General features: G+C 38.6%; 1 protein-coding gene across 1 annotated transcript in view; it reads left to right on the top strand.

Moving 5' to 3' along the window:
• The window catches only part of LARS1 (leucyl-tRNA synthetase 1), an 88,665-nt gene that overhangs the window by 23,880 nt on the left and 45,595 nt on the right, over positions 1 to 19,190 (top strand). The window contains exons 9-18 of the mRNA XM_007533962.3: positions 200 to 267; positions 367 to 592; positions 3,731 to 3,818; positions 3,904 to 3,980; positions 6,737 to 6,790; positions 8,180 to 8,320; positions 10,102 to 10,179; positions 16,515 to 16,600; positions 16,691 to 16,756; positions 16,858 to 16,940. Of these exons, the coding sequence (XP_007534024.1) occupies positions 200 to 267; positions 367 to 592; positions 3,731 to 3,818; positions 3,904 to 3,980; positions 6,737 to 6,790; positions 8,180 to 8,320; positions 10,102 to 10,179; positions 16,515 to 16,600; positions 16,691 to 16,756; positions 16,858 to 16,940 (967 nt within the window). The remainder of the gene's footprint in view (positions 1 to 199; positions 268 to 366; positions 593 to 3,730; positions 3,819 to 3,903; positions 3,981 to 6,736; positions 6,791 to 8,179; positions 8,321 to 10,101; positions 10,180 to 16,514; positions 16,601 to 16,690; positions 16,757 to 16,857; positions 16,941 to 19,190) is intronic.

The following is a 19,190-nucleotide window of genomic DNA, read 5'->3' as shown; positions in this document are numbered from 1 at the left end:
ACTGCAAATGTCTTTCTCTCTTCCCTTCTGCCTCCCCCTCTCCTCTCAGTTTTCCTCTGTCTCTATCCATAAGTAAGTAAATAAATAAAGAACTCTTGAGTATGCAAGAATCCTCTTAGACATTTGATTCAGACCTTTTACATAATTAGTAGTTTTGATCTGAGGTGTTTTTTTTTTTTTTCCTCTCAATTTTTTTCAGGGTGTTGGACCTCAGGAATATACTTTAGTCAAGTTGAAAATACTTGAGCCATACCCGTCCAAATTAAGGTAGGCTTGCCTATGAGTTAATTGCTTCACTTTTTCTGTACCAGTGAATAATAGACTCCACAATGTTCTTTTACATAAATACATTTTTTTTTTTCTTAGTGGCCTGAAAGGAAAAAATGTCTTCTTGGTTGCTGCTACTCTTAGACCTGAGACCATGTTTGGACAAACAAACTGTTGGGTCCGCCCTGACATGAAGTACATAGGGTTTGAGACAGCGAATGGTGACATATTTGTCTGTACACAAAGAGCTGCCAGGAACATGTCATACCAGGGCTTTACCAAAGACAATGGAGTGGTGCCTGTTGTTAAGGAACTAATGGGAGAGGTAAGCTGACTATATATGTATTTATTCCTTTTGTTTTCCTTGTTGTTTTGTTGTTGTAGTTATTATTGTGGTTGTTGGTGTTGGATAGGACAGAGAGAAATGGAAAGAGAAGGGGAAGACAGAGAGGGGGAGAGAAAGATAAAACACCTGCAGACCTGCTTCACCGCCTGTGAAGGGACTCCCCTGCAGTTGGGGATCCTGGGGCTCAAACCAGTATCCTTACTCTGGTCCTTGCACTTTGCGCCACCTGCACTTAACCCGCTGCGCTACCGCCTGACTCCCCCCTGACTTTATATTTTAGGGTATACATTTAGAGGAGGAAAATGGTTGAATGAAGTTTGAGAAAAAGAAATAGAAAAAACAAACTTATCTTACCTTTTTTTTTTTTTTTTAACCACCAGAGCAGTGCTATGCTGGGGGATTGAACCTGGCACCTTTTGTGCTTCAGGCATGAAAGGCTTTTTACATAGCCATTGAGCTGTCTTCTCAGTCCATAAAACAAAAATAATTTTTAATTGAGCTGTACATGAAGTCAAATGTATAAATCATGATATCATATTTTGGTGCATTTTCATATGCATATACACTCATGCAAATACCACCTAAATCAAGACATAGAACAACTTAATTTTAAACATCTTATTTATATATGAAGATGGAAGGAGAGAGGGAGAGGGAGAGGAAGAGAGAAAGAGAGAAAGAAAGAACCAAACATCACTCTGGTACATGTGCTGCTGGGGATTGAACTCAGAACCTCAGGCTTGAGAATCCAACACTTTATCCACAGCACCACTGCCCGGACCTCAAGATAAAGCTCAACTTCAGCACCTTGGGAGGCTTTTCCATGTCTGTTTTGCATTCAGTACTGAACCCTTTCTTGCAAAGGGAACCTCTGTTCTGATTTCAGTCACTAAAAATGAGTTGCTGCTATTGGCCTTTACCTTGCGCTTTGTGCCATTTATGCTTAACCTGCTATGCTACCGCCCAGCTCCCTGTTGGCCTTTACCTAATGGGATTATACAGTCACACAATGTCTTGTGTCTGGGTTCTTTTGCTCAACATTCTATTTGTGAGATTTATATATGTCATATAAAGGAGTAATTGTTCTTTTCTAACCTAGTCACTAGATTTTCAACTCTTATGTTTCAGTTTAGTTAGCCCTTGGTTGAAAACAGACAGTCCTTCCCAAGAAATTTAATAACTTAATTAGATATTTTATTACTTTTTTAATATAATTGCCTGTGTTCCTGGTATGGAACTATACCTGTCTTTCTGAAAGTAAGTCTTGGTTAACATTAACTCAGTCTGGACTTAAAAAAAAGTTATTTAGGTAGTCGGGTGGTAGCACAGCAGGTTAAGCACACATGGCACAAAGCCCAAGGACCAGCATAAGGATCCCAGTTCGAGCCCCTGGCTCCCCACCTGCAGGGAAGTCGCTTCACAGGCGGTGAAGCAGGTCTGCAGGTGTCTATCTTTTCTCTCCCCCTCTTGGTCTTCCCCTCCTCTTTCCATTTCTCTCTGTCCTATCTAACAATGATGGCATCTATAATAACTACAACAACAATAAGAAACAACAAGGGCAACAAAAGGGTAAATAAATATATTATTTAAAAAAAAGTTATTTAAGTGGTCTGGGAGGTGGCACAGTGGATAAATCATTAGACTCTCAAGCATGAAGCCCTGAGTTCAATCCCCGGCAGCACATATATCAGAATGATGTCTGGTTCTTTCTCTCTCCTATCTTTCTCATGAATAAATAAATAAATAGAATCTTAAAAAACATTATTTAAGAGAAAAAAAGAGAAACAGAAAGGGGGGAAAACACCATACCACTGTGTAGCTTCTCCCAGTCATGGTGCTCTCTTGTGATACTGGCACATGAATGCTGCTAGAGCCTTCCACACTGATAAAGCCCAAAGGGTGAACTCTCTCTCAGTTCTCAGTTTCTCTTGTTCTTCTTCTTCTTCTTTTTTTTTTTTTTAATATTTATTTATTTCCTTTTTGTTGCTCTTTTTATTGTTGTTATTGTTGTTGGATAGAACAGAGAGAAATGGAGAGAGGAGGGAAAGAGAGAGGGAGAGAGAAAGACACCTACAGGCCTGCTTCACCACCTGTGAAGCGACCCCCCTGCAGGTGGGAAGTCAGGGGTTTGAGCCGGGGTCCTTATGCTGGTCCTTGTGCTTTGAGCTGCACGTGCTTAACCCACTGCACTACTGCCCGATTCCCTTGTTCTTATTTTTTATAATTATATTTTAGCTCTTTAAAAATATGAATGTCAAAATTTATTTTAATTATCTTTACTTATTTATTGGATAGAGACAGCCAGAAATCAAGACGGATGGGTGTGATAGAGAGGGACAGAGACACCTGTAGCACTGCTTCACCATTCGCAAAGCTTTCTTCCTGCAGGTTTTGAACCCCGGTCCTTGTGCACTGTAATTTGTGCTCACCAAGTGAGCCATCACCCAGCCCAACTTCTTTTTTTTTTTTTTTGCTACCTAGATTGTTGGAGCTTGGTGCTAGCACTATGAATCCACTGCTCCCCGTGGCCCCCCCCCCGATTTTTAATAGATAGGGCAAAGAGAATTTGAGAGAGGTTGGGGAGATAGAGAATGGGAGAGAAAGATACCTACAGACCTACTTCCCACCTCATGAAGTGCCCCCCCTGCAGGTGGGGATTAAAATCTATATACAGTATTCTATCTTGCTGATAATCATAATAAGTACCTTTTCTGTGATTTACAGGATTAGTTGTTTCCGGTTTTATTAGTGTAATTAGCATAGCATTGGACAGCTTTCTCAAAAGGAAAAGTTTATTTGCCATTGAGGAAAATTTCTAGGATTAGATGGTGTGAACATTTGTGTGGATCTCCCTATGAATGCCTGTGCTTTTCTTCTAAGAATACAATGTCTTAGCAATGTGTACTACTCTCACAACTTTATCAGCTTTGGTGATAGTATCTTTTTACAATTATTTTCAGTCTAGTAGGTTTGACATAATTCCTATTTTATTTATCTTTTTAGTTAATATATTTTTTATTACTGCCTGCTTGGGGCTTAAAATATTAACATTGTTTTTAATTTTAATGGTTAAAGTAAGTCTCTCCACCTTTTTTCACTGATCTTTTTCTTGCATAGGAAATTCTTGGTACATCACTCTCTGCACCTTTAACATCTTATAAGGTCATCTATGTTCTGCCAATGCTTACCATTAAGGAGGATAAAGGTAAAGAATTTCTTTATTTCTAAGAATTCTCCAGTGTCTAGCACATTGGGGCTGTACTGATCCACTCCACGCTTTCTTTTACAAGGCACTGGTGTGGTCACAAGTGTTCCTTCAGACTCCCCTGATGATCTTGCTGCCCTCAGAGATTTGAAGAAAAAGCCAGTGAGTATCTGAGCTTCATGTTCTTATTTTCTCTTTATTGACACATTAGTTATATATTGCTGAACTAACTATGGAGTTGGGCTAAAAAGCTATGAATTGAACTGCTCTATCTTAACTGTTTCTTGATTGTTTTTCTTTGATTTTTTTTTTTTTTTTTTTTTTACCAGAGCACTGCTCAGCTCTGGCCTATGGTGGTGTAGGGGATTGAACCTGGAATTTTGGAGCTTCATGCATAAGTTTCTTTGCATACCCATCCCCAATTAGAATTTTTAATGTGATATTTTATATGTATTTCATAGAATCTTTTTATTTTTCAAAGGCTTATTTGTTAATGAGGAAAAATAGCACCATTGGCATATGAGGTATTAGGGATCATGTTTGGGACCTGGTGCTTATAAGTTTGAGATTTTTCTGTACCACCTTCCTAAACCCTGTCCCCACCTCCACCAAGGTTATAGTTGGGGCTTTGTACCTACATAATGAATCCATAGCTCCTAGTGGCCATTTTTTCTTTTAAATTTTTTTCCATTCTCTCCTTTTATTTGATAGGATGGAGAGAAATTAAGAGGGAAGTGGGAGACAGCGAGGAAGAGAAAGAGAAACTTGTAGCCTTGTTTCACCACTTAGAAAGCTTCTTTCCTGCAGCCTGAGACCGGGTCCTTGTTCATAGTCACTGCCAGGCCCCAAAGCTAATTTTTTTTTTTTTTTTTTTTTGCATTGCTTGGGCTTCACTGCTGTGGGCTATTTTTTTCCTTTTTCCTTTTTTTTTTTTTTTTTTTTTTTTTTAAGATAGATTTAGACAGAGAGGTAGGGAGAGACATTATGGCACCAACACTTCTGTAAGTGCTATAGTCACTGGGGTTGTGTGCATGGCAAAGTTGAGCCATCTTGTTGACCCCTTTTTTTTTTTTTATTTCCATTTTTTTATTTGGTAGGACAGAGAGAAATTAGGATGGGGGAAACAGAAGGAGGAGAGAAGGATAAATACTTGTAGACCTGCTTCTCTGCTTTTGAAGCTTCCCCCCTTCAGGTGGGGAGTGGGGACTCAAAACTCTGGTCTTGCCCTTGGTCATGTGTGCACTCATCTGAGTATGCCACCACCTGGCCCTCTATCACTATTTAAAAAATATATATATTTTTAAAAGTTTAAAAAATTTTATTTATTTATTCCCTTTTGTTGCCCTTGTTTTATTGTTGTAGTTATTATTGTTGTCATCATTGTTGGATAGGACAGAGAGAAATGGAGAGAGGAAGGGAAGACAGAGAGGGGGAGAGAAAGATAGATTTGCTTCACCACTTGTGAAGCGACTCCCCTGCAGATGGGGAGGTGGGGGCTTGAGCCAGGGTCCTTATGCCTGTCCTTAAGCTTTGCACCATGTGCACTTAACCCGCTGTTCTACCGCCTGACTCCTATTTTTTTTTTTTAAAGCAGCTTTAGGTTAACAGTAAAATGACACTAGGAGTTTTACATATACACTAAACCCCCCCCCCCCAATGCATAAGACTATTCCCGACATATTTCATTATCAGCTTGATTCATCAGAATGGCATTTTTTTTTTTTAATCAATGATGAACCTACAGTAACACATTACAGTCACCCAAAGGGTTCACCCTCGACATGGGTTTGGAAAATGTGTGAAGACACATAATCTGGCATTATAGTGTTATGAAGAATAGTTTCACTGCCTTAAAATCCTCTGTCTTCTTCCTGTTCATCTCTCTTCTCTGCTATTGCTGGCAGTTACTTATCTCTGTAGTTTTACCTTTTTCAAAATGTCATAGTTGGAATCAAACTGTATATATATATATATATATATATAGCCTTATCAGATTGACTTCTTTGACATAGGATTCATCTTTTTATTTTTTTATCATAGCTTGATAGCTCATATCTTTCTATTACTGAATACTTGGCAGTATAGATATTCCACAGTTTATCTTTTCATCTACTGAAATACAAACTGGTTACTAACAGTTGTTGGCTCTTTCTTTTGATTTATTTATTACCAGAGAGAAAGAGAGATAGAGATAAATAGCTAGATATATATAGAGAGAGTGAAGAGAGAACCAGAGTATCACCCTGGAATATGTGACTCCAGGGATTGAACGTTGAACTTCCTTGCAGGTCCTGTGTTCTGGCCACTGCAGAACTCCCCAGGATGCCACTTTTCTTGTTTGGTTGATATATTAGTGTGAGGTTTTGTTTTTTTTTTTACCCTTTAAACTATTTATTTATTAGTTACCATTTATTTATTACTTGAGAGGACAGAGGAATTGAGAGGGTAATGGGAGATAGAGAAGGAAAGAGACACCTGTAGCATTGCTTCATGACTTTTGAAGCTTTCCTCCTATAGTTGGAGGTCTGGGGAATTCAATATGCCGCTGACTGGTTACCCCCCCTTTTTTTTCCTTCCAATTTTTAATCTCTATATGATTACAGTTTGACAATCCTTTGCAAGAGACTTCTGTTATTCACATTTTCATTGCAAACAAGAATATGAAAAATGTGACCATGTGTTTGTGAAATATTTCTTTTGACAGTACAGTTTTGTTACTTTAAGATATGCTCTAAAAAACAAAAAAAGACATTCTCTAGAACTTAAATTATTAAATTTTTAAAGTGGATAAGTCCCTCCTTGAAATACTTGGTACAATTAATTAACCTGTATGGAGAGGAGAAAAGAATAATCAGAAGTCTGGAGGTTGCCTCTGTCAATACCATATCATTAGTTCTGACTTGCAATTTTCTTTGTAGGCCTTGCGAACAAAGTATGGGATTAGAGATGACATGGTCTTGCCATTTGAGCCGGTGAGTACATTGATGGTTCACAATATTCACAGTCATTAATTAATTAATTAATTTATTTTTACCAGAGCACTATTCAGCTCTGGCTTATGGTGGTATGGGGGATTGAACCTGGGACTTTGGAGCCTCAGGCATGAGAGTCTGTTTGCATAACCATTATGCTATCTACCCTCGGCCCTCATTTCTTTGAGCAAAGACAGTGCTAATATTTTCCCTGTAACAAAATGAAGTGATTGGAGAAGTATGAAAACTAGAGGGGTTAGCTGAAGATATGCTAATTTAATTTGATGTATGCTGTGCAGACAAAAGAGACTAACAGTAAACATTATCTTGGCACCTGCAGTTTTGGAAGAGCTAACTTGTTAGCATCACCATATTTAAAGAAGTTTATTTTTGCTAGTTTGGGCACATTCTAGGGCTCTTTTACATTTTTTCTCTAAATAGTGTATTTTAATGAAAGAGGTAGAGAGACAGACAGACAAGAACACTGCTCAGCTCTGATTTAATGTAGTACAGTGTGACCTTGAAGCCTCAGACATGGAAGCCTTTTGCATAATCACTATACTATTTCCCGACCATTAAATTCCAGGTTTCTTTTTAAAAAAAAAAATTTTTTTTTTTAAATTCCAGGATTCTTAAAGACAAGATTTTGCTATCTTACTTAAGAGTGTTTCTGTATATAGATGCCTATATAAGAAAAATCTTGGGAGTCGGATGGTAGCACAGCGGGTTAAGTGCAGGTGGCACAAAGTGCAAGGACTAGTGTAAGGATCCCGGTTCGAGCCCCTGGCTCCCCACCTGCAGGGGAGTCGCTTCAAAAGTGGTGAAGCAGGTCTGCAGGTGTCTATCTTTCTCCCCCCCTCTTTGTCTTCCTCTCCTCTCTCCATTTCTCTCTGTCCTATCCAACAACAACATCAATAACAACAATAATAATAACTACAACAATAAAAAAACAAGAGCAACGAAAGGGAATAAATAAATAAATATTTATTGAAAAATCTATACTTTCAAATATCTGTGATGAAGAATCTAGAAAACTTACTATAAACCAAAAACACTGCCATTTTTTTTTTGGTCTGCTTACATCATTTTTCTAGTTTTAACATTAAGTTTTCTGTTGATTATGTGTCAGTACAGGGTGGTGAGCTGGGAAAATGTGTATATTATAAGGGAGGGACAGTGTGGGGCTTGATGTGCAGAATTTATGTGTTTTCTTGTGAAGCGGAGGAAGACAGATTAACATCTGATTGTTAGTCCATTCTGTGATTGCCCAATATGTGGCACTACTAAAATGAAAGCTGATAGACAGCAGAGGCAAAAGGACTAATTCCTATATGGCTGTTTTTGTGCTCATTCCTTGTCAATAAGTTTGGGTGTTGATGTTCTTTACAGGTGCCAGTCATTGAAGTCCCAGATTTTGGAAATCTCTCTGCTGTAACCATTTGTGATGAGTTGAAAATTCAGAGCCAGAATGACCGAGAGAAGCTTGCAGAAGCAAAGGAAAAGTTATATCTAAAAGGGTTTTATGATGGTGTGAGTCATATTTTTTATTGTTTATTTGATTTACTCTGTAATCATCTTAATGATTCAGAAAAATATAGAGACTTCAGTATAGTTTTGGCTGTATACTGAGATTAATATGAGGTGATCTTCTGTTTCCTATATCCTTTTTAAACATCTGTTTTTTACACTTTTGTGTAAAAATATATTTGTAAATATTGCAGTTTGTGTCCTCTATGAATGTGAAGGAATGAATTTCAAAGATAAATTTTAAGTTCATATTACACAGTAAACTCAGGTTTACTGCATTTATAATACCTGCTCCTTTCTTTTGGTCTTTTAATTAGTGAGCTCATTAGCTTAGTGCTGTAGTCTTTCACTCACATACAACAAAAAAGGGAAAAACCTGGAATAAACAATTTTTTGGGAATAAACAATATTAATTCAATTTATTAATCACAAACTTCTGGAATTTTCTTTTTTTCCATAACTATGCATATGTTAATATGACCTGTTACCATTTCCAGGGAAGAAAACTAAGATAGAGAAAGCAAGAATCTAACCAAATTGTTAGTAACTACAGCCTGTAATAAAATTTAAGGACATAAATGAGAATGCTCTTTATTTTTATTACTCTGGATAATTAAGAATTGGCTATATGTTTATTTCACTGGCCTGCCCATATTGGTTGATAAAAAACGAGATTCATATATAATGCTAACATACTAACTTATTTAAATGTCAAAGTAACTTTTTTTAATGAGAGCAATAACTTAAAAAATTTTATTACCTTTATTTTTTGGATAGAGACAGCCAGAAATCAAGAGGGGAGAGGATGATAGAGAGGAAGAGAAACAGAGACACCTGCAGCCCTGCTTCACCAATTGTGAAGCTTTCCACCTGTAGGTGGGGACTAGGGGCTTGAACCCAGTTGTTGTGCCTTATAACATGTGCACTCAACCAGATGTGCCACCGCCTGGCTCCTTAAAGTAACTTTCTGATGGGGGTATTTTTATTCCATTTCATAGATATGGAAGTTGAGGCACTAAGAAATTAAAAAAAAAAAATCAGCTAATATCAATCAGATATCCACTCAGCAACAGCATTGGCATTTACACTAGCCAACTTGGCTCTAGAATTTATGTTCTTAACTATTGCACCATAATAATCAAGAAGTTTAATTTCCTAATGATGAGCTAAATAATCATGAATCCTGTTAGTATTTTAGGAAATTAAAAGTCAAAAGAAGAAAAAGTACTTTTTAAAATTAAGACAGAAGCTATTTGAAAGAAATGCAGGAATTAGATCTAAGTCAGAACATCAGCTGGGAAGGGATTGTGGTTTAGCTCTGTGACAATAATGGGCAAACTACTCCTCTGTCCTAGAATTAAATTTCTCCACTAAGTAAAAGGCAAAAATTAAAAAACACTAGACCTTCCTATAAGAGACATATTTATTACATGGCTAAACAAAAGAAAATGCTTCGCAGTAGCAGGTGGAGTTGAAAAGACAAGCCTAAGGGCAGAGGTAGGTTGCTAATGGTTATGAAAACAGAATCATGCTTGTGGCGCAAATATCCCAGGTTCAGTCCCCTGCATCACCATAAGCCCGAGCTGGGCAGTGCTCTGGTTAAAAAAAAAAAATCTAGTTGTCCAACTTCTTTAAAAATAACTGTGCTTATAAAGACAGTGAAGTTCATACTGGAAATAGGTTGGTGGAATTTAAATTTTGTTAAGGGAAAAATTTCAAATGAATCTCAAAGCAAATGTTAATTGTTTTACATGTGTTTTTTCCTCTATTTCTTATCCTCATAGATAATGCTGGCAGATGAATTTAAAGGACAGAAGGTTCAAGACGTGAAAAAGACTATTCAGAAGAAGATGATTGACTCTGTATGTCATAAACTGCCCCCTGGTAGGGTGTTTTGGGAGAATAGAAGTAGACTAGGGTAGACTTTTTTTTTTTATAATTTATTTCTTTATTGGGGAATTAATGTTTTACATTCAACAGTAAATACAATAGTTTGTACATGCATAACATTCCCCAGATTCCCATTTAACAATACAAACCACACTATGTCATTCATCATCTTTCATGGACCTGTATTCTCCCCACCCACCCACCCACCCCAGAGTCTTTTACTTTGGTGCGATATGCCAATTCCATTTCAGGTTCTACTTGTGTTTTCTTTTCTGATCTTGTTTTTCAACTTCTGCCTGAGAGTGAGATCATCCCATATTCATCCTTCTGTTTCTGACTTATTTCACTCAACATGATTTTTTCAAGGTCCATCCAAGATCGGCTGAAAACGGTGAAGTCACCATTTTTTACAGCTGAGTAGTATTCCACTGTGTATATATACCACAACTTGCTCAGCCACTCATCTGTTGTTGGACAACTGGGTTGCTGCCAGGTTTTGGCTATTACAAATTGTGCTGCCAAAAACATATGTGTACACAGATCTTTTTGGATGGATGTGTTGGGTTCCTTAGGATATATCCCCAGGAGGGGAATTGCAGGGTCATAGGGTAGGTCCATTTCTAGCCTTCTGAGAGTTCTCCAGACTGTTCTCCACAGAGGTTGGACCAATTTACATTGCCACCAGCAGTGCAGGAGGGTTCCTTTGACCCCCATACCCTCTCCAGCATTTGCTGCTGTTACCTTTTCTGATGTATGACATTCTCACAGGAGTGAAGTGATATCTCATTGTTGTCTTGATTTGCATTTCTCTGACAATCAGAGACTTGGAGCATTTTTTCATGTGTTTCTCGGCCTTTTGGGTCTCTTCTGTGGTGAATATTCTGTCCAAGTCCTTCCCCCATTTTTGGATGGGGTTATTTGTTGTCTTGTTGTTGAGTCTGGCAAGCTCTTTATATATGTTGGTTATTAAACTCTTATCTGATGTATGGCATGTAAAGATCTTCTCCCATTCTGTGAGGGGTCTCTTGGTTTGGGTAGTGGTTTCTTTTGCTGTGCAGAAGCTTTTTAATTTGATGTAGTCCCATAGGTTTATACTTGCCTTAGTCTTCCTTGTAATTGGATTCGTTTCATTGAAAATGTCTTTAAAATTTATGCGGAAAAAAGTTCTGCCAATATTTTCCTCTAAGTATCTGATAGTTTCTGGTCTAACATCCAAGTCCTTGATCCACTTGGAATTTACTTTTGTATTTGGCGAAATACAGTGATTCAGTTTCATTCTTCTGCATGTTTCAACCCAGTGTTTCCAACACCATTTGTTGAAGAGACTCTGCTTTCCCCATGTAATAGTCTGGGCCCCTTTGTCAAAGATTAGATGTCCATAGGTGTGGGGCCTCATTTCTGGGCTCTCAATTCTATTCCACTGGTCAGTGTGTCTGTTCATGTTCCAGTACCAAGCAGTTTTGATGACAATGGCCCTATAATACAGTTTGAGATCTGGGAGTGTGATGCCTCCGGTTCTGTTCTTTTTTCTCAAGATTGTTTTGGCAATTCTAGGTCTTTTCTGGTTCCAGATAAACATTTGTAGCATTTGTTCTATTCTCCTAAAAAGTGTGCTTGGGATCTTGATGGGGATAGCATTAAATTTGTAGATGGCTTTGGGTAATATATTCATTTTGATGATGTTAATTCTTCCAACCCATGAACATGGAATATCTTTCCACTTCTTTGTGTCTTTTTCAATTTCTTTGAGTAGTGACTCATAATTTTCAGTATACAAGTCTTTCACTTCTTTGATTAGGTTTACTCCTAGATATTTTATTGTTTTTGTTGCTATAGTAAAAGGAATTGATTTTGGATTTCAATTTCTTCTAACTTAGTGTTTGCATAGAGGAATGCCACTGACTTTTGAATGTTAATTTTGTAGCCTGACACCTTACTGTATTGCCTGATGATTTCCAAAAGCTTCTTGCTGGATTCCTTAGGTTTTTCCATGTATACTATCATGTCATCTGCAAATAAGGAGAGTTTGACTTCTTCTCTTCCAATCTGTATGCCTTTAATTCCTTGCTCCTGCCTGATTGCTATGGCAAGAACTTCCAACACTATGTTGAATAGTAATGGTGATAGTGGGCAGCCCTGTCTCGTACCTGATCTGAGTGGAAATGCTTCCAGTTTTTCACCATTGAGTATGATGTTGGCTGTAGGTTTGCTATATATAGACTCCACTATCTTCAGGAATTTTCCATCTATTCCCATTTTTTGTAGTGTTTTGATCATAAAGGGATGTTGTATTTTGTCAAAGGCTTTCTCTGCATCTATTGATATGACCATGTGGTTTTTGGTCTTGCTTTTGTTGATGTGGTGGATCACATTGATTGATTTACGTATATTAAACCAACCTTGCATGCCTGGGATAAACCCCACTTGGTCATGATGAACAATCTTTTTGATATACAATGAACAATCTTTTTGATATCCGGTTGGCTAGAATTTTGTTCAATATTTTTGCATCTATGTTCATCAGAGATATTGGTCTGTAGTTTTCTTTTTTGGTTGTATCCCTGTCTGCTGTTGGTATCAGGGTGATGTTGGCTTCATAGAAGCTGTCAGGGAGTATTCCAGTGTCTTCAATCTTCTGGAAGACTTTTAAAAATAGAGGTATTAGTTCTTCTTTGAAGGTTTTGTAGAATTCATTTGTAAAACCATCTGGTCCAGGACTTTTATTTTTGGGGAGATTTTTGATAACTGTTTCAATTTCCTTAGCTGTGATGGGCCTGTTCATGTTATCCACTTCCTCTTTACTTAGTTTTGGAAGTTGGTAGGTATCTAGGAAATGGTCCATTTCTTCCAGGTTCTCTAGCTTGGTGGCATATAGTTGTACATAGATGCCTTGCATGATATGTTGAATTTCTGCGGTGTCTGTGGTAATAGCTCCTCTTTCATTTACTATCCGATTTATTTGGGTCTTCTCCCTTTTTTGTTTTGTGAGTCTGGCTAAAGGTTTGTCGATTTTGTTTACTCTTTTGAAGAACCAACATTTACTTTCGTTGATCTTTTGTATGGTTTTCCTATTCTCAATGTTATTTATTTCTGCCCTAACTTTAGTCATTTCTGTCCTTCTGGTTGCTTTAGGGTTCCTTTGTTCTTCTTCTTCTAGGTCTTTAAGATGTGCAATCAGGCTGTTTATTTGTGCTTTTTCTTGTTTCCTAATGTGTGCTTCTATAGCTATGAACTTCCCTCTTAGGACTGCTTTAGCTGTGTCCCAAATATTTTGATAGCTTGTGTCTTCATTTTCATTGAACTCTTGAAACATTTTGATTTCTTCCTTGATTTCCTCTTTGACCCAGAAGTTGTTTAGAAGTGTACTGTTGAGCTTCCACATTTTGGGACTTTTACTAATCTTTTGTTGATTGTTAAGTGTTAGTTTAATTCCACTGTGGTCTGAGAAGATGCATGGGATGATTTCAGTGCTCTTGAATTGGCTGATGCTGTCTTTGTGGCCTAACATATGGTCTATCCTTGAGAATGACCCATGTGGATTTGAGTAAAATGTGTATTCCAGTTTCTTGGGATGAATGACTCTGAAAATGTCCAATAGTTCTAGTTTATCTATCTCTTCATTTAGCTCCCTTATGTCTTTACTGATTTTCTTCCTGCATGATCTGTCAAGTTGAGATAGTGGGGTGTTGAAGTCCCCTACTATGATTGTGTTACTGTTAATATATTGCTGTAGCTCTTTCAGTAGAAGTTTGATGTATTTAGATGGCTTCTCATTGGGTGCATAGATATTAATAATTGTTAAGTCCTCTTGATTGACTGATCCTCTGAGCATTAAGTAGTGTCCATTCCTATCTTTTCTAATCTTATCTATTTTAAAGTCTATCATGTCAGATATGAGAATAGCTGTTCCTGCCCTTTTTTGTGGCCATTGGCTTGTATGATAGTTTTCCATCCTTTCACTTTAAGTCTGTGTTTGTCTTGTTGAGTTAGGTGAGTTTCCTGTAGACAACATATTGTTGGGTTGTGTTTTCTGATCCATCTTCCTACTCTGTGTCTTTTAATAGGTGAATTCAGGCCATTTATTGATATCAAAGATTGAAGATATTTTAACGCCATTCTTGAAGAGTTTTAGAGTGTTTTGATATATGTCCTGTTTGTGGTGGTCTGGTTGTTTATAGGAGACCTTTCAGAACTTCTTTCAGGGCAGGCTTGGTGATGGTTGCTTCCTTCAACTGTTGCTTGTCTGAGAAGGTTTTGATGTTTCCATCTAGTCTGAATGACAGTCTAACAGGATATAGTATTCTTGGTTGAAAGCCTTTCTCATTGAGCACTCGATAGATATCTTGCCATTCTCTTCTGGCCTGTAGTGTTTGTATGGAGAAGTCTGCTGCTAATCTTATGGGTTTTCCTTTGTAGGTGACTCTTTGTTTTTCTCTTGCAGCCTTGAGGATCCTTTCTTTATCCTTATTCCTTTCCATTCTAAGTATGACATGTCTTGGTGTCTTTAGGTCTGGGTTAATTCTGTTTGGGACCCTCTGGGCTTCTTGAATCTTTATGTCTTTGGTGTTGTCTAGACTAGAGAAATTTTCAGCTATTATGGCCTGGAGAATGCTTTCTTCCTCTCCTTCTCTCTCTTCCTCTGGTAAGCCAATAATGCGTATATTGTTTCTTTTGAAGTCATCCCATAGGACTCTGTTGTTGTTTTCAGCATCTCTTAATCTCTTTTTGAGATCTCTTACTTCTTTTTTAGTTGTATCTAATTCATCCTCAATCTTGCTAATTCTGTCTTCAGCCTCATAGATTCTATTCTCTCTGCCCTCTACTGCTTTCTGGAGTTCATCTATTTTGTTGCCCTGCTCTGATACTGTTTTAGCTTGTTCAGCTAGTTGCCTTCTTAGCTCAGCGATTTCAGCTTTCAGCTCTCTAATAACCATGAGATAATTAGAATTTTCTTCCATATTCTCATTTGTTCTTCCTGCATTTTTGATTACAATTTTTTCAAATTCTTTACTCACTCCTGTTATTATTTCCTTAGCTAATGTTTGGATGTTGAACTCGTTGTCTTGTGCTTCACCCTCTGGAGGACTTTTAGCTGGACTCTTGTCCTGGTTCGAGTCTCCAATATTTTTTCTTGTTGTTTTAACCATTTTATATATTATGTTATGATTTCCCTTTATCAGTACTTTTCAAATTATTGTCTGGATTGACTTGTGTCTAAATAATTTAATTAAAGGTTTTACCGTGGTGGAAGTTAACAGTTTTTTCAATTGCTGAGTTGGAGCTCAGTGATGTAAAAAGCCTCTTTTTTTTTTCCCTGTAGGCTATGGGAGCCTGAGGGCTTTTAAACTATCAATAGGCTTCTTAGCTTAATCACTGACTCCTGACCAAGAGATAAAGCAGGGTGTGGCAGAGATAATCCAGTGGTTATGCAAAGAGACTTTCACAGCCCCTCAGCTATGCCACCGAGGTATAGGTCTTCTCCTGAGTTTCCTGGTTAGATCTCTGTCCCCTGGTGTCCCTCCCTGTTGCTGCTCCAGATTCTGAGGGTAGTAGCAATGGAGACTCAGAGTTGCACTTGGTGAATCTCTGGGGAGTCCTTTCCTCCCTTTAGCTGTCCCCTTGTTGTGGAGCAGACTGGAGGTGGTGTCTCCACTGATAAACTGTTGAACTATTAGCAGTCACTTAATTTCTCCTTAGGCCCCTCTCTCCTCTCTGTCACCAGCCACATGTGTTTGTACTCACGGGTGATTTACTGGGTTCCTGTGGTCATTCTAGTCCTGTCTTGTTTCGGTCTGGGTGGTCTCCTTTGGTATTCCTGCAGGGGCAAAGCTTTGCAAGTGGTGAAGCAGTATTGCAGATTCTATTTCTCCCTTCCCTCTCAATTTCAGGCTGTCTCTATCTAAAATGGCTCCTGCAGCAGCCAAAATACAAACAGCTATTATTTGGTCTAGGATACTTTTTAATGGAGTATTTTTATTATCCTTGAGTGAGGAATCGAGGTTGACTTGACATAATATTTGATGTTTTTGCACAAGGATGGGCGTAAGGATCCCAGGTCGAGCCCCCAGCTCCCCACCTGCAGGGGAGTCGCTTCACAGGCAGTGAAGCAGGTCTGCAGGTGTCTTTCTCTCCCCCTCTCTGTCTTCCCCTCCTCTCTCCATTTCTCTCTGTGCTATCTAACAATAACGACATCTATAACAACAATAATAAGTACAACAACAGTGAAAAAACAAGGGTAACAAGGGAAAATAAATAAATATAAAAAACATTAAAAATATTTGATATGTTTTTATTTATATTCATTTAGAAAGACGCATTCATTTACATGGAACCAGAGAAACAAGTCATGTCCAGGTCTGCAGATGAATGTGTTGTTGCCCTGTGTGACCAATGGTTAGTCTTTTTTAGCAAGAAGACTTTTTTTCAAATCACTTTGCCTCTTTTTTTTTTTAACTCATTTAAAATCAAAATTGTCATTCTCAGGTACTTGGATTATGGAGAAGACAACTGGAAAAAACAAACCTCTCAGTCCTTGAAGATCCTAGAAACGTAAGAAGGGAGAAAGTGAGGAGGGGAGATTTAGGGGATATGAATGTGGAGAAAACAAACAAGAATGAGAAGAGAGACATCATATCTTTTACTCTCCTCAGATTCTGTGAGGAGACCAGGAGAAATTTTGAAGCTACTTTAGGTTGGCTACAAGAGCATGCTTGCTCAAGAACATATGGTTTAGGTAAGCAAATCTCAAATTTCTTTCTGACGAGCTTCTCAAATTGTACCAAAATAAATGCTTTTGTCATGTCCCCCCTGCTCCTACCTTTTTTAGTGGAAGGAGCCAGGCATGCTCCTATATGTGTGATTTCATTTCTCACATGTCCAACCCCCCTGCCCCCCCCACCATTTTTTTTTTCTTTTTTTTTAAGATTCATTTGTTTCATGAGATAGAAGCCATAGCAACACTCTTGCATATATGGTGCCTGTGAATCAAATTCAGAGCTTTATGCTTAAAAGTTGAGAGCTCTACCAATGTGCCACCTCCAGGGCCATTCAAGGCCAACTTTTTCATTCAAATAGAGAAGGTGAGACATTATAGTACTAGAATATTCCCCAGTGCTGTGGCAGGGCTCAAACCTGGGCTGCATGCATAGCAAGACAATTGCCCTACCTGGTGAGCAAATTCAGGCCTCCTCTTTTAGTGTGTTTTATTTTGACTTGGAAGTGAAGTCTTGCTTAAATATTTATTTATTCCCTTTTGTTGCCCTTGTTTTATTGTTGTAGTTATTATTGTTGTAGTTGTTGGATAAGACAGAGAGAAATGGAGAGAGAAGGGGAAGATAGAGAGGGGAAAGAAAGATAGATACCTGCAGACTTGCTTCACCACTTGTGAAGCAACTCCCCTGCAGGTGGGGAGCTGGGGGCTCGAATCAGGAGCCTTATGCCAGTCCTTGCGCTTTGCGCCACATGCACTTAACCCGCTGTGCTACCGCCTGACTCCCCAGTTATTTTTTTTAATTTTTATTTATAAAATGAAAATATTGACAGGACTGTAGGATAAGAGGAGTACATTTCCACACTCCCAGAACTCCGTATCCAATCTCCTCCCTTGATAGTCTCCCTATTCTTTATCCCTCTGGAGGTATGGACCCACGATCATTCTGGGATGCAGAAGGTGGAAGGTCTGGCTTCTATAATTGCTTCTGCACTGAACATGGGCATTGGCAGGTCGATCCATACTCCCCGCCTGTCTCTCTCTATCCCTAGTGGGGCACAGGTCTGGGAAGATGGGGCTCCACGTGGGGTCATCTGCCCAGGGAAGTCAGGTTGGCATAATGGTAGCATCTGGAACCTGGTGGCTAAAAAAGAGTTAATATATAAAGCAGAACAAATTATTTATTATTAAAAATTGTTTTAAAGTATTTATTCCCTTTTGTTGCCCTTGTTGTTTTTTATTGTTGTATTTATTGTTGTCACCATTGTTGGGTAGGACAGAGAGAAATGGAGAGAGGAGGATAAGACAGAGGAGGAGAGAAAGATTGACACCTGCAGACCTGCTTCTCTACTTATGTAGCGACTCCCCTGCAGGTGGGGAGCTAGGGGCTTAAACCGAGATCCTTACTCCAGTCCTTTTGTTTCACACCACGTGTGCTTATCCCACCGCGCTACTGCCCGACTCCCTAGAGCAAAACAAATTATTGACTAATCATGAACCTAAAGGCTGGAATATTACAGGTGAAGATTTGGGGTCTCCGTTTTGGAAAAAGCTAGTAGTTCTATTTCAGGTATATTCCAAGGGGCTCATGACTTTACTAGTTTTTGGCTGCACCTGACATCTAATATGCAGGTGGACCCAAGTTATTGTCTGGGAAGATGGTGTCATAGTTGGAAAAAGGATTAGAAAGCTGGATCAGGGAAGGGAGTAGTTCCCAAATATGGGAAAAGTATATAAATATTGTTAATTGTAACCCCATCGATTTGATCTGGGGTCCATAGTCAGCTTAGGAGCCTATGTAACCTCTGCATTCCTGTAGGTCTGTGCTCACATTCTGTGGTGACGGCTAGGAATATTCCAGGCTGCACTAATTTCAGGACTCATCTTCCTCTGGTAGTAGATGGAGTATGTTGTTCAGCTTCCCTTCAGAGAATGGAACATTCCCTACCATTGTTGATCTACATTGAGGGCAAGGTCTTATAGGGGCCAACAAAGATGACCAGTGGCAGTGGAGATGACCAGTGGCATTGGAGACAGGGATCTGTTAGAGGTCTAGATCCATTATGTCTGTGTGGGAGTCCTAGAACTCCCTGACTAGGGCACCAGGTGACGGGGTGGCCTGGTAATGACTAAAGAGTCCTCATTAAAGTATGCTAGTCTCTTGCTCTTATTCAGCTTTTGTAGTTCTTACTTTGTCTGACAAGGTTAGCTTTGAAGTGATTGAGAGACATATAAATAGGAGGTAGGTGAGGAGGATATCTAGGTCTAAGTAGA

Source organism: Erinaceus europaeus, chromosome 2, assembly GCF_950295315.1.
Source record: "Erinaceus europaeus chromosome 2, mEriEur2.1, whole genome shotgun sequence".
In the NCBI taxonomy this organism is placed as follows: Eukaryota; Metazoa; Chordata; class Mammalia; order Eulipotyphla; family Erinaceidae; genus Erinaceus; species Erinaceus europaeus.
The sequence above is the reverse complement of the archived record's forward strand: the minus strand, read 5'-3'. Positions and strand labels throughout refer to the sequence as shown.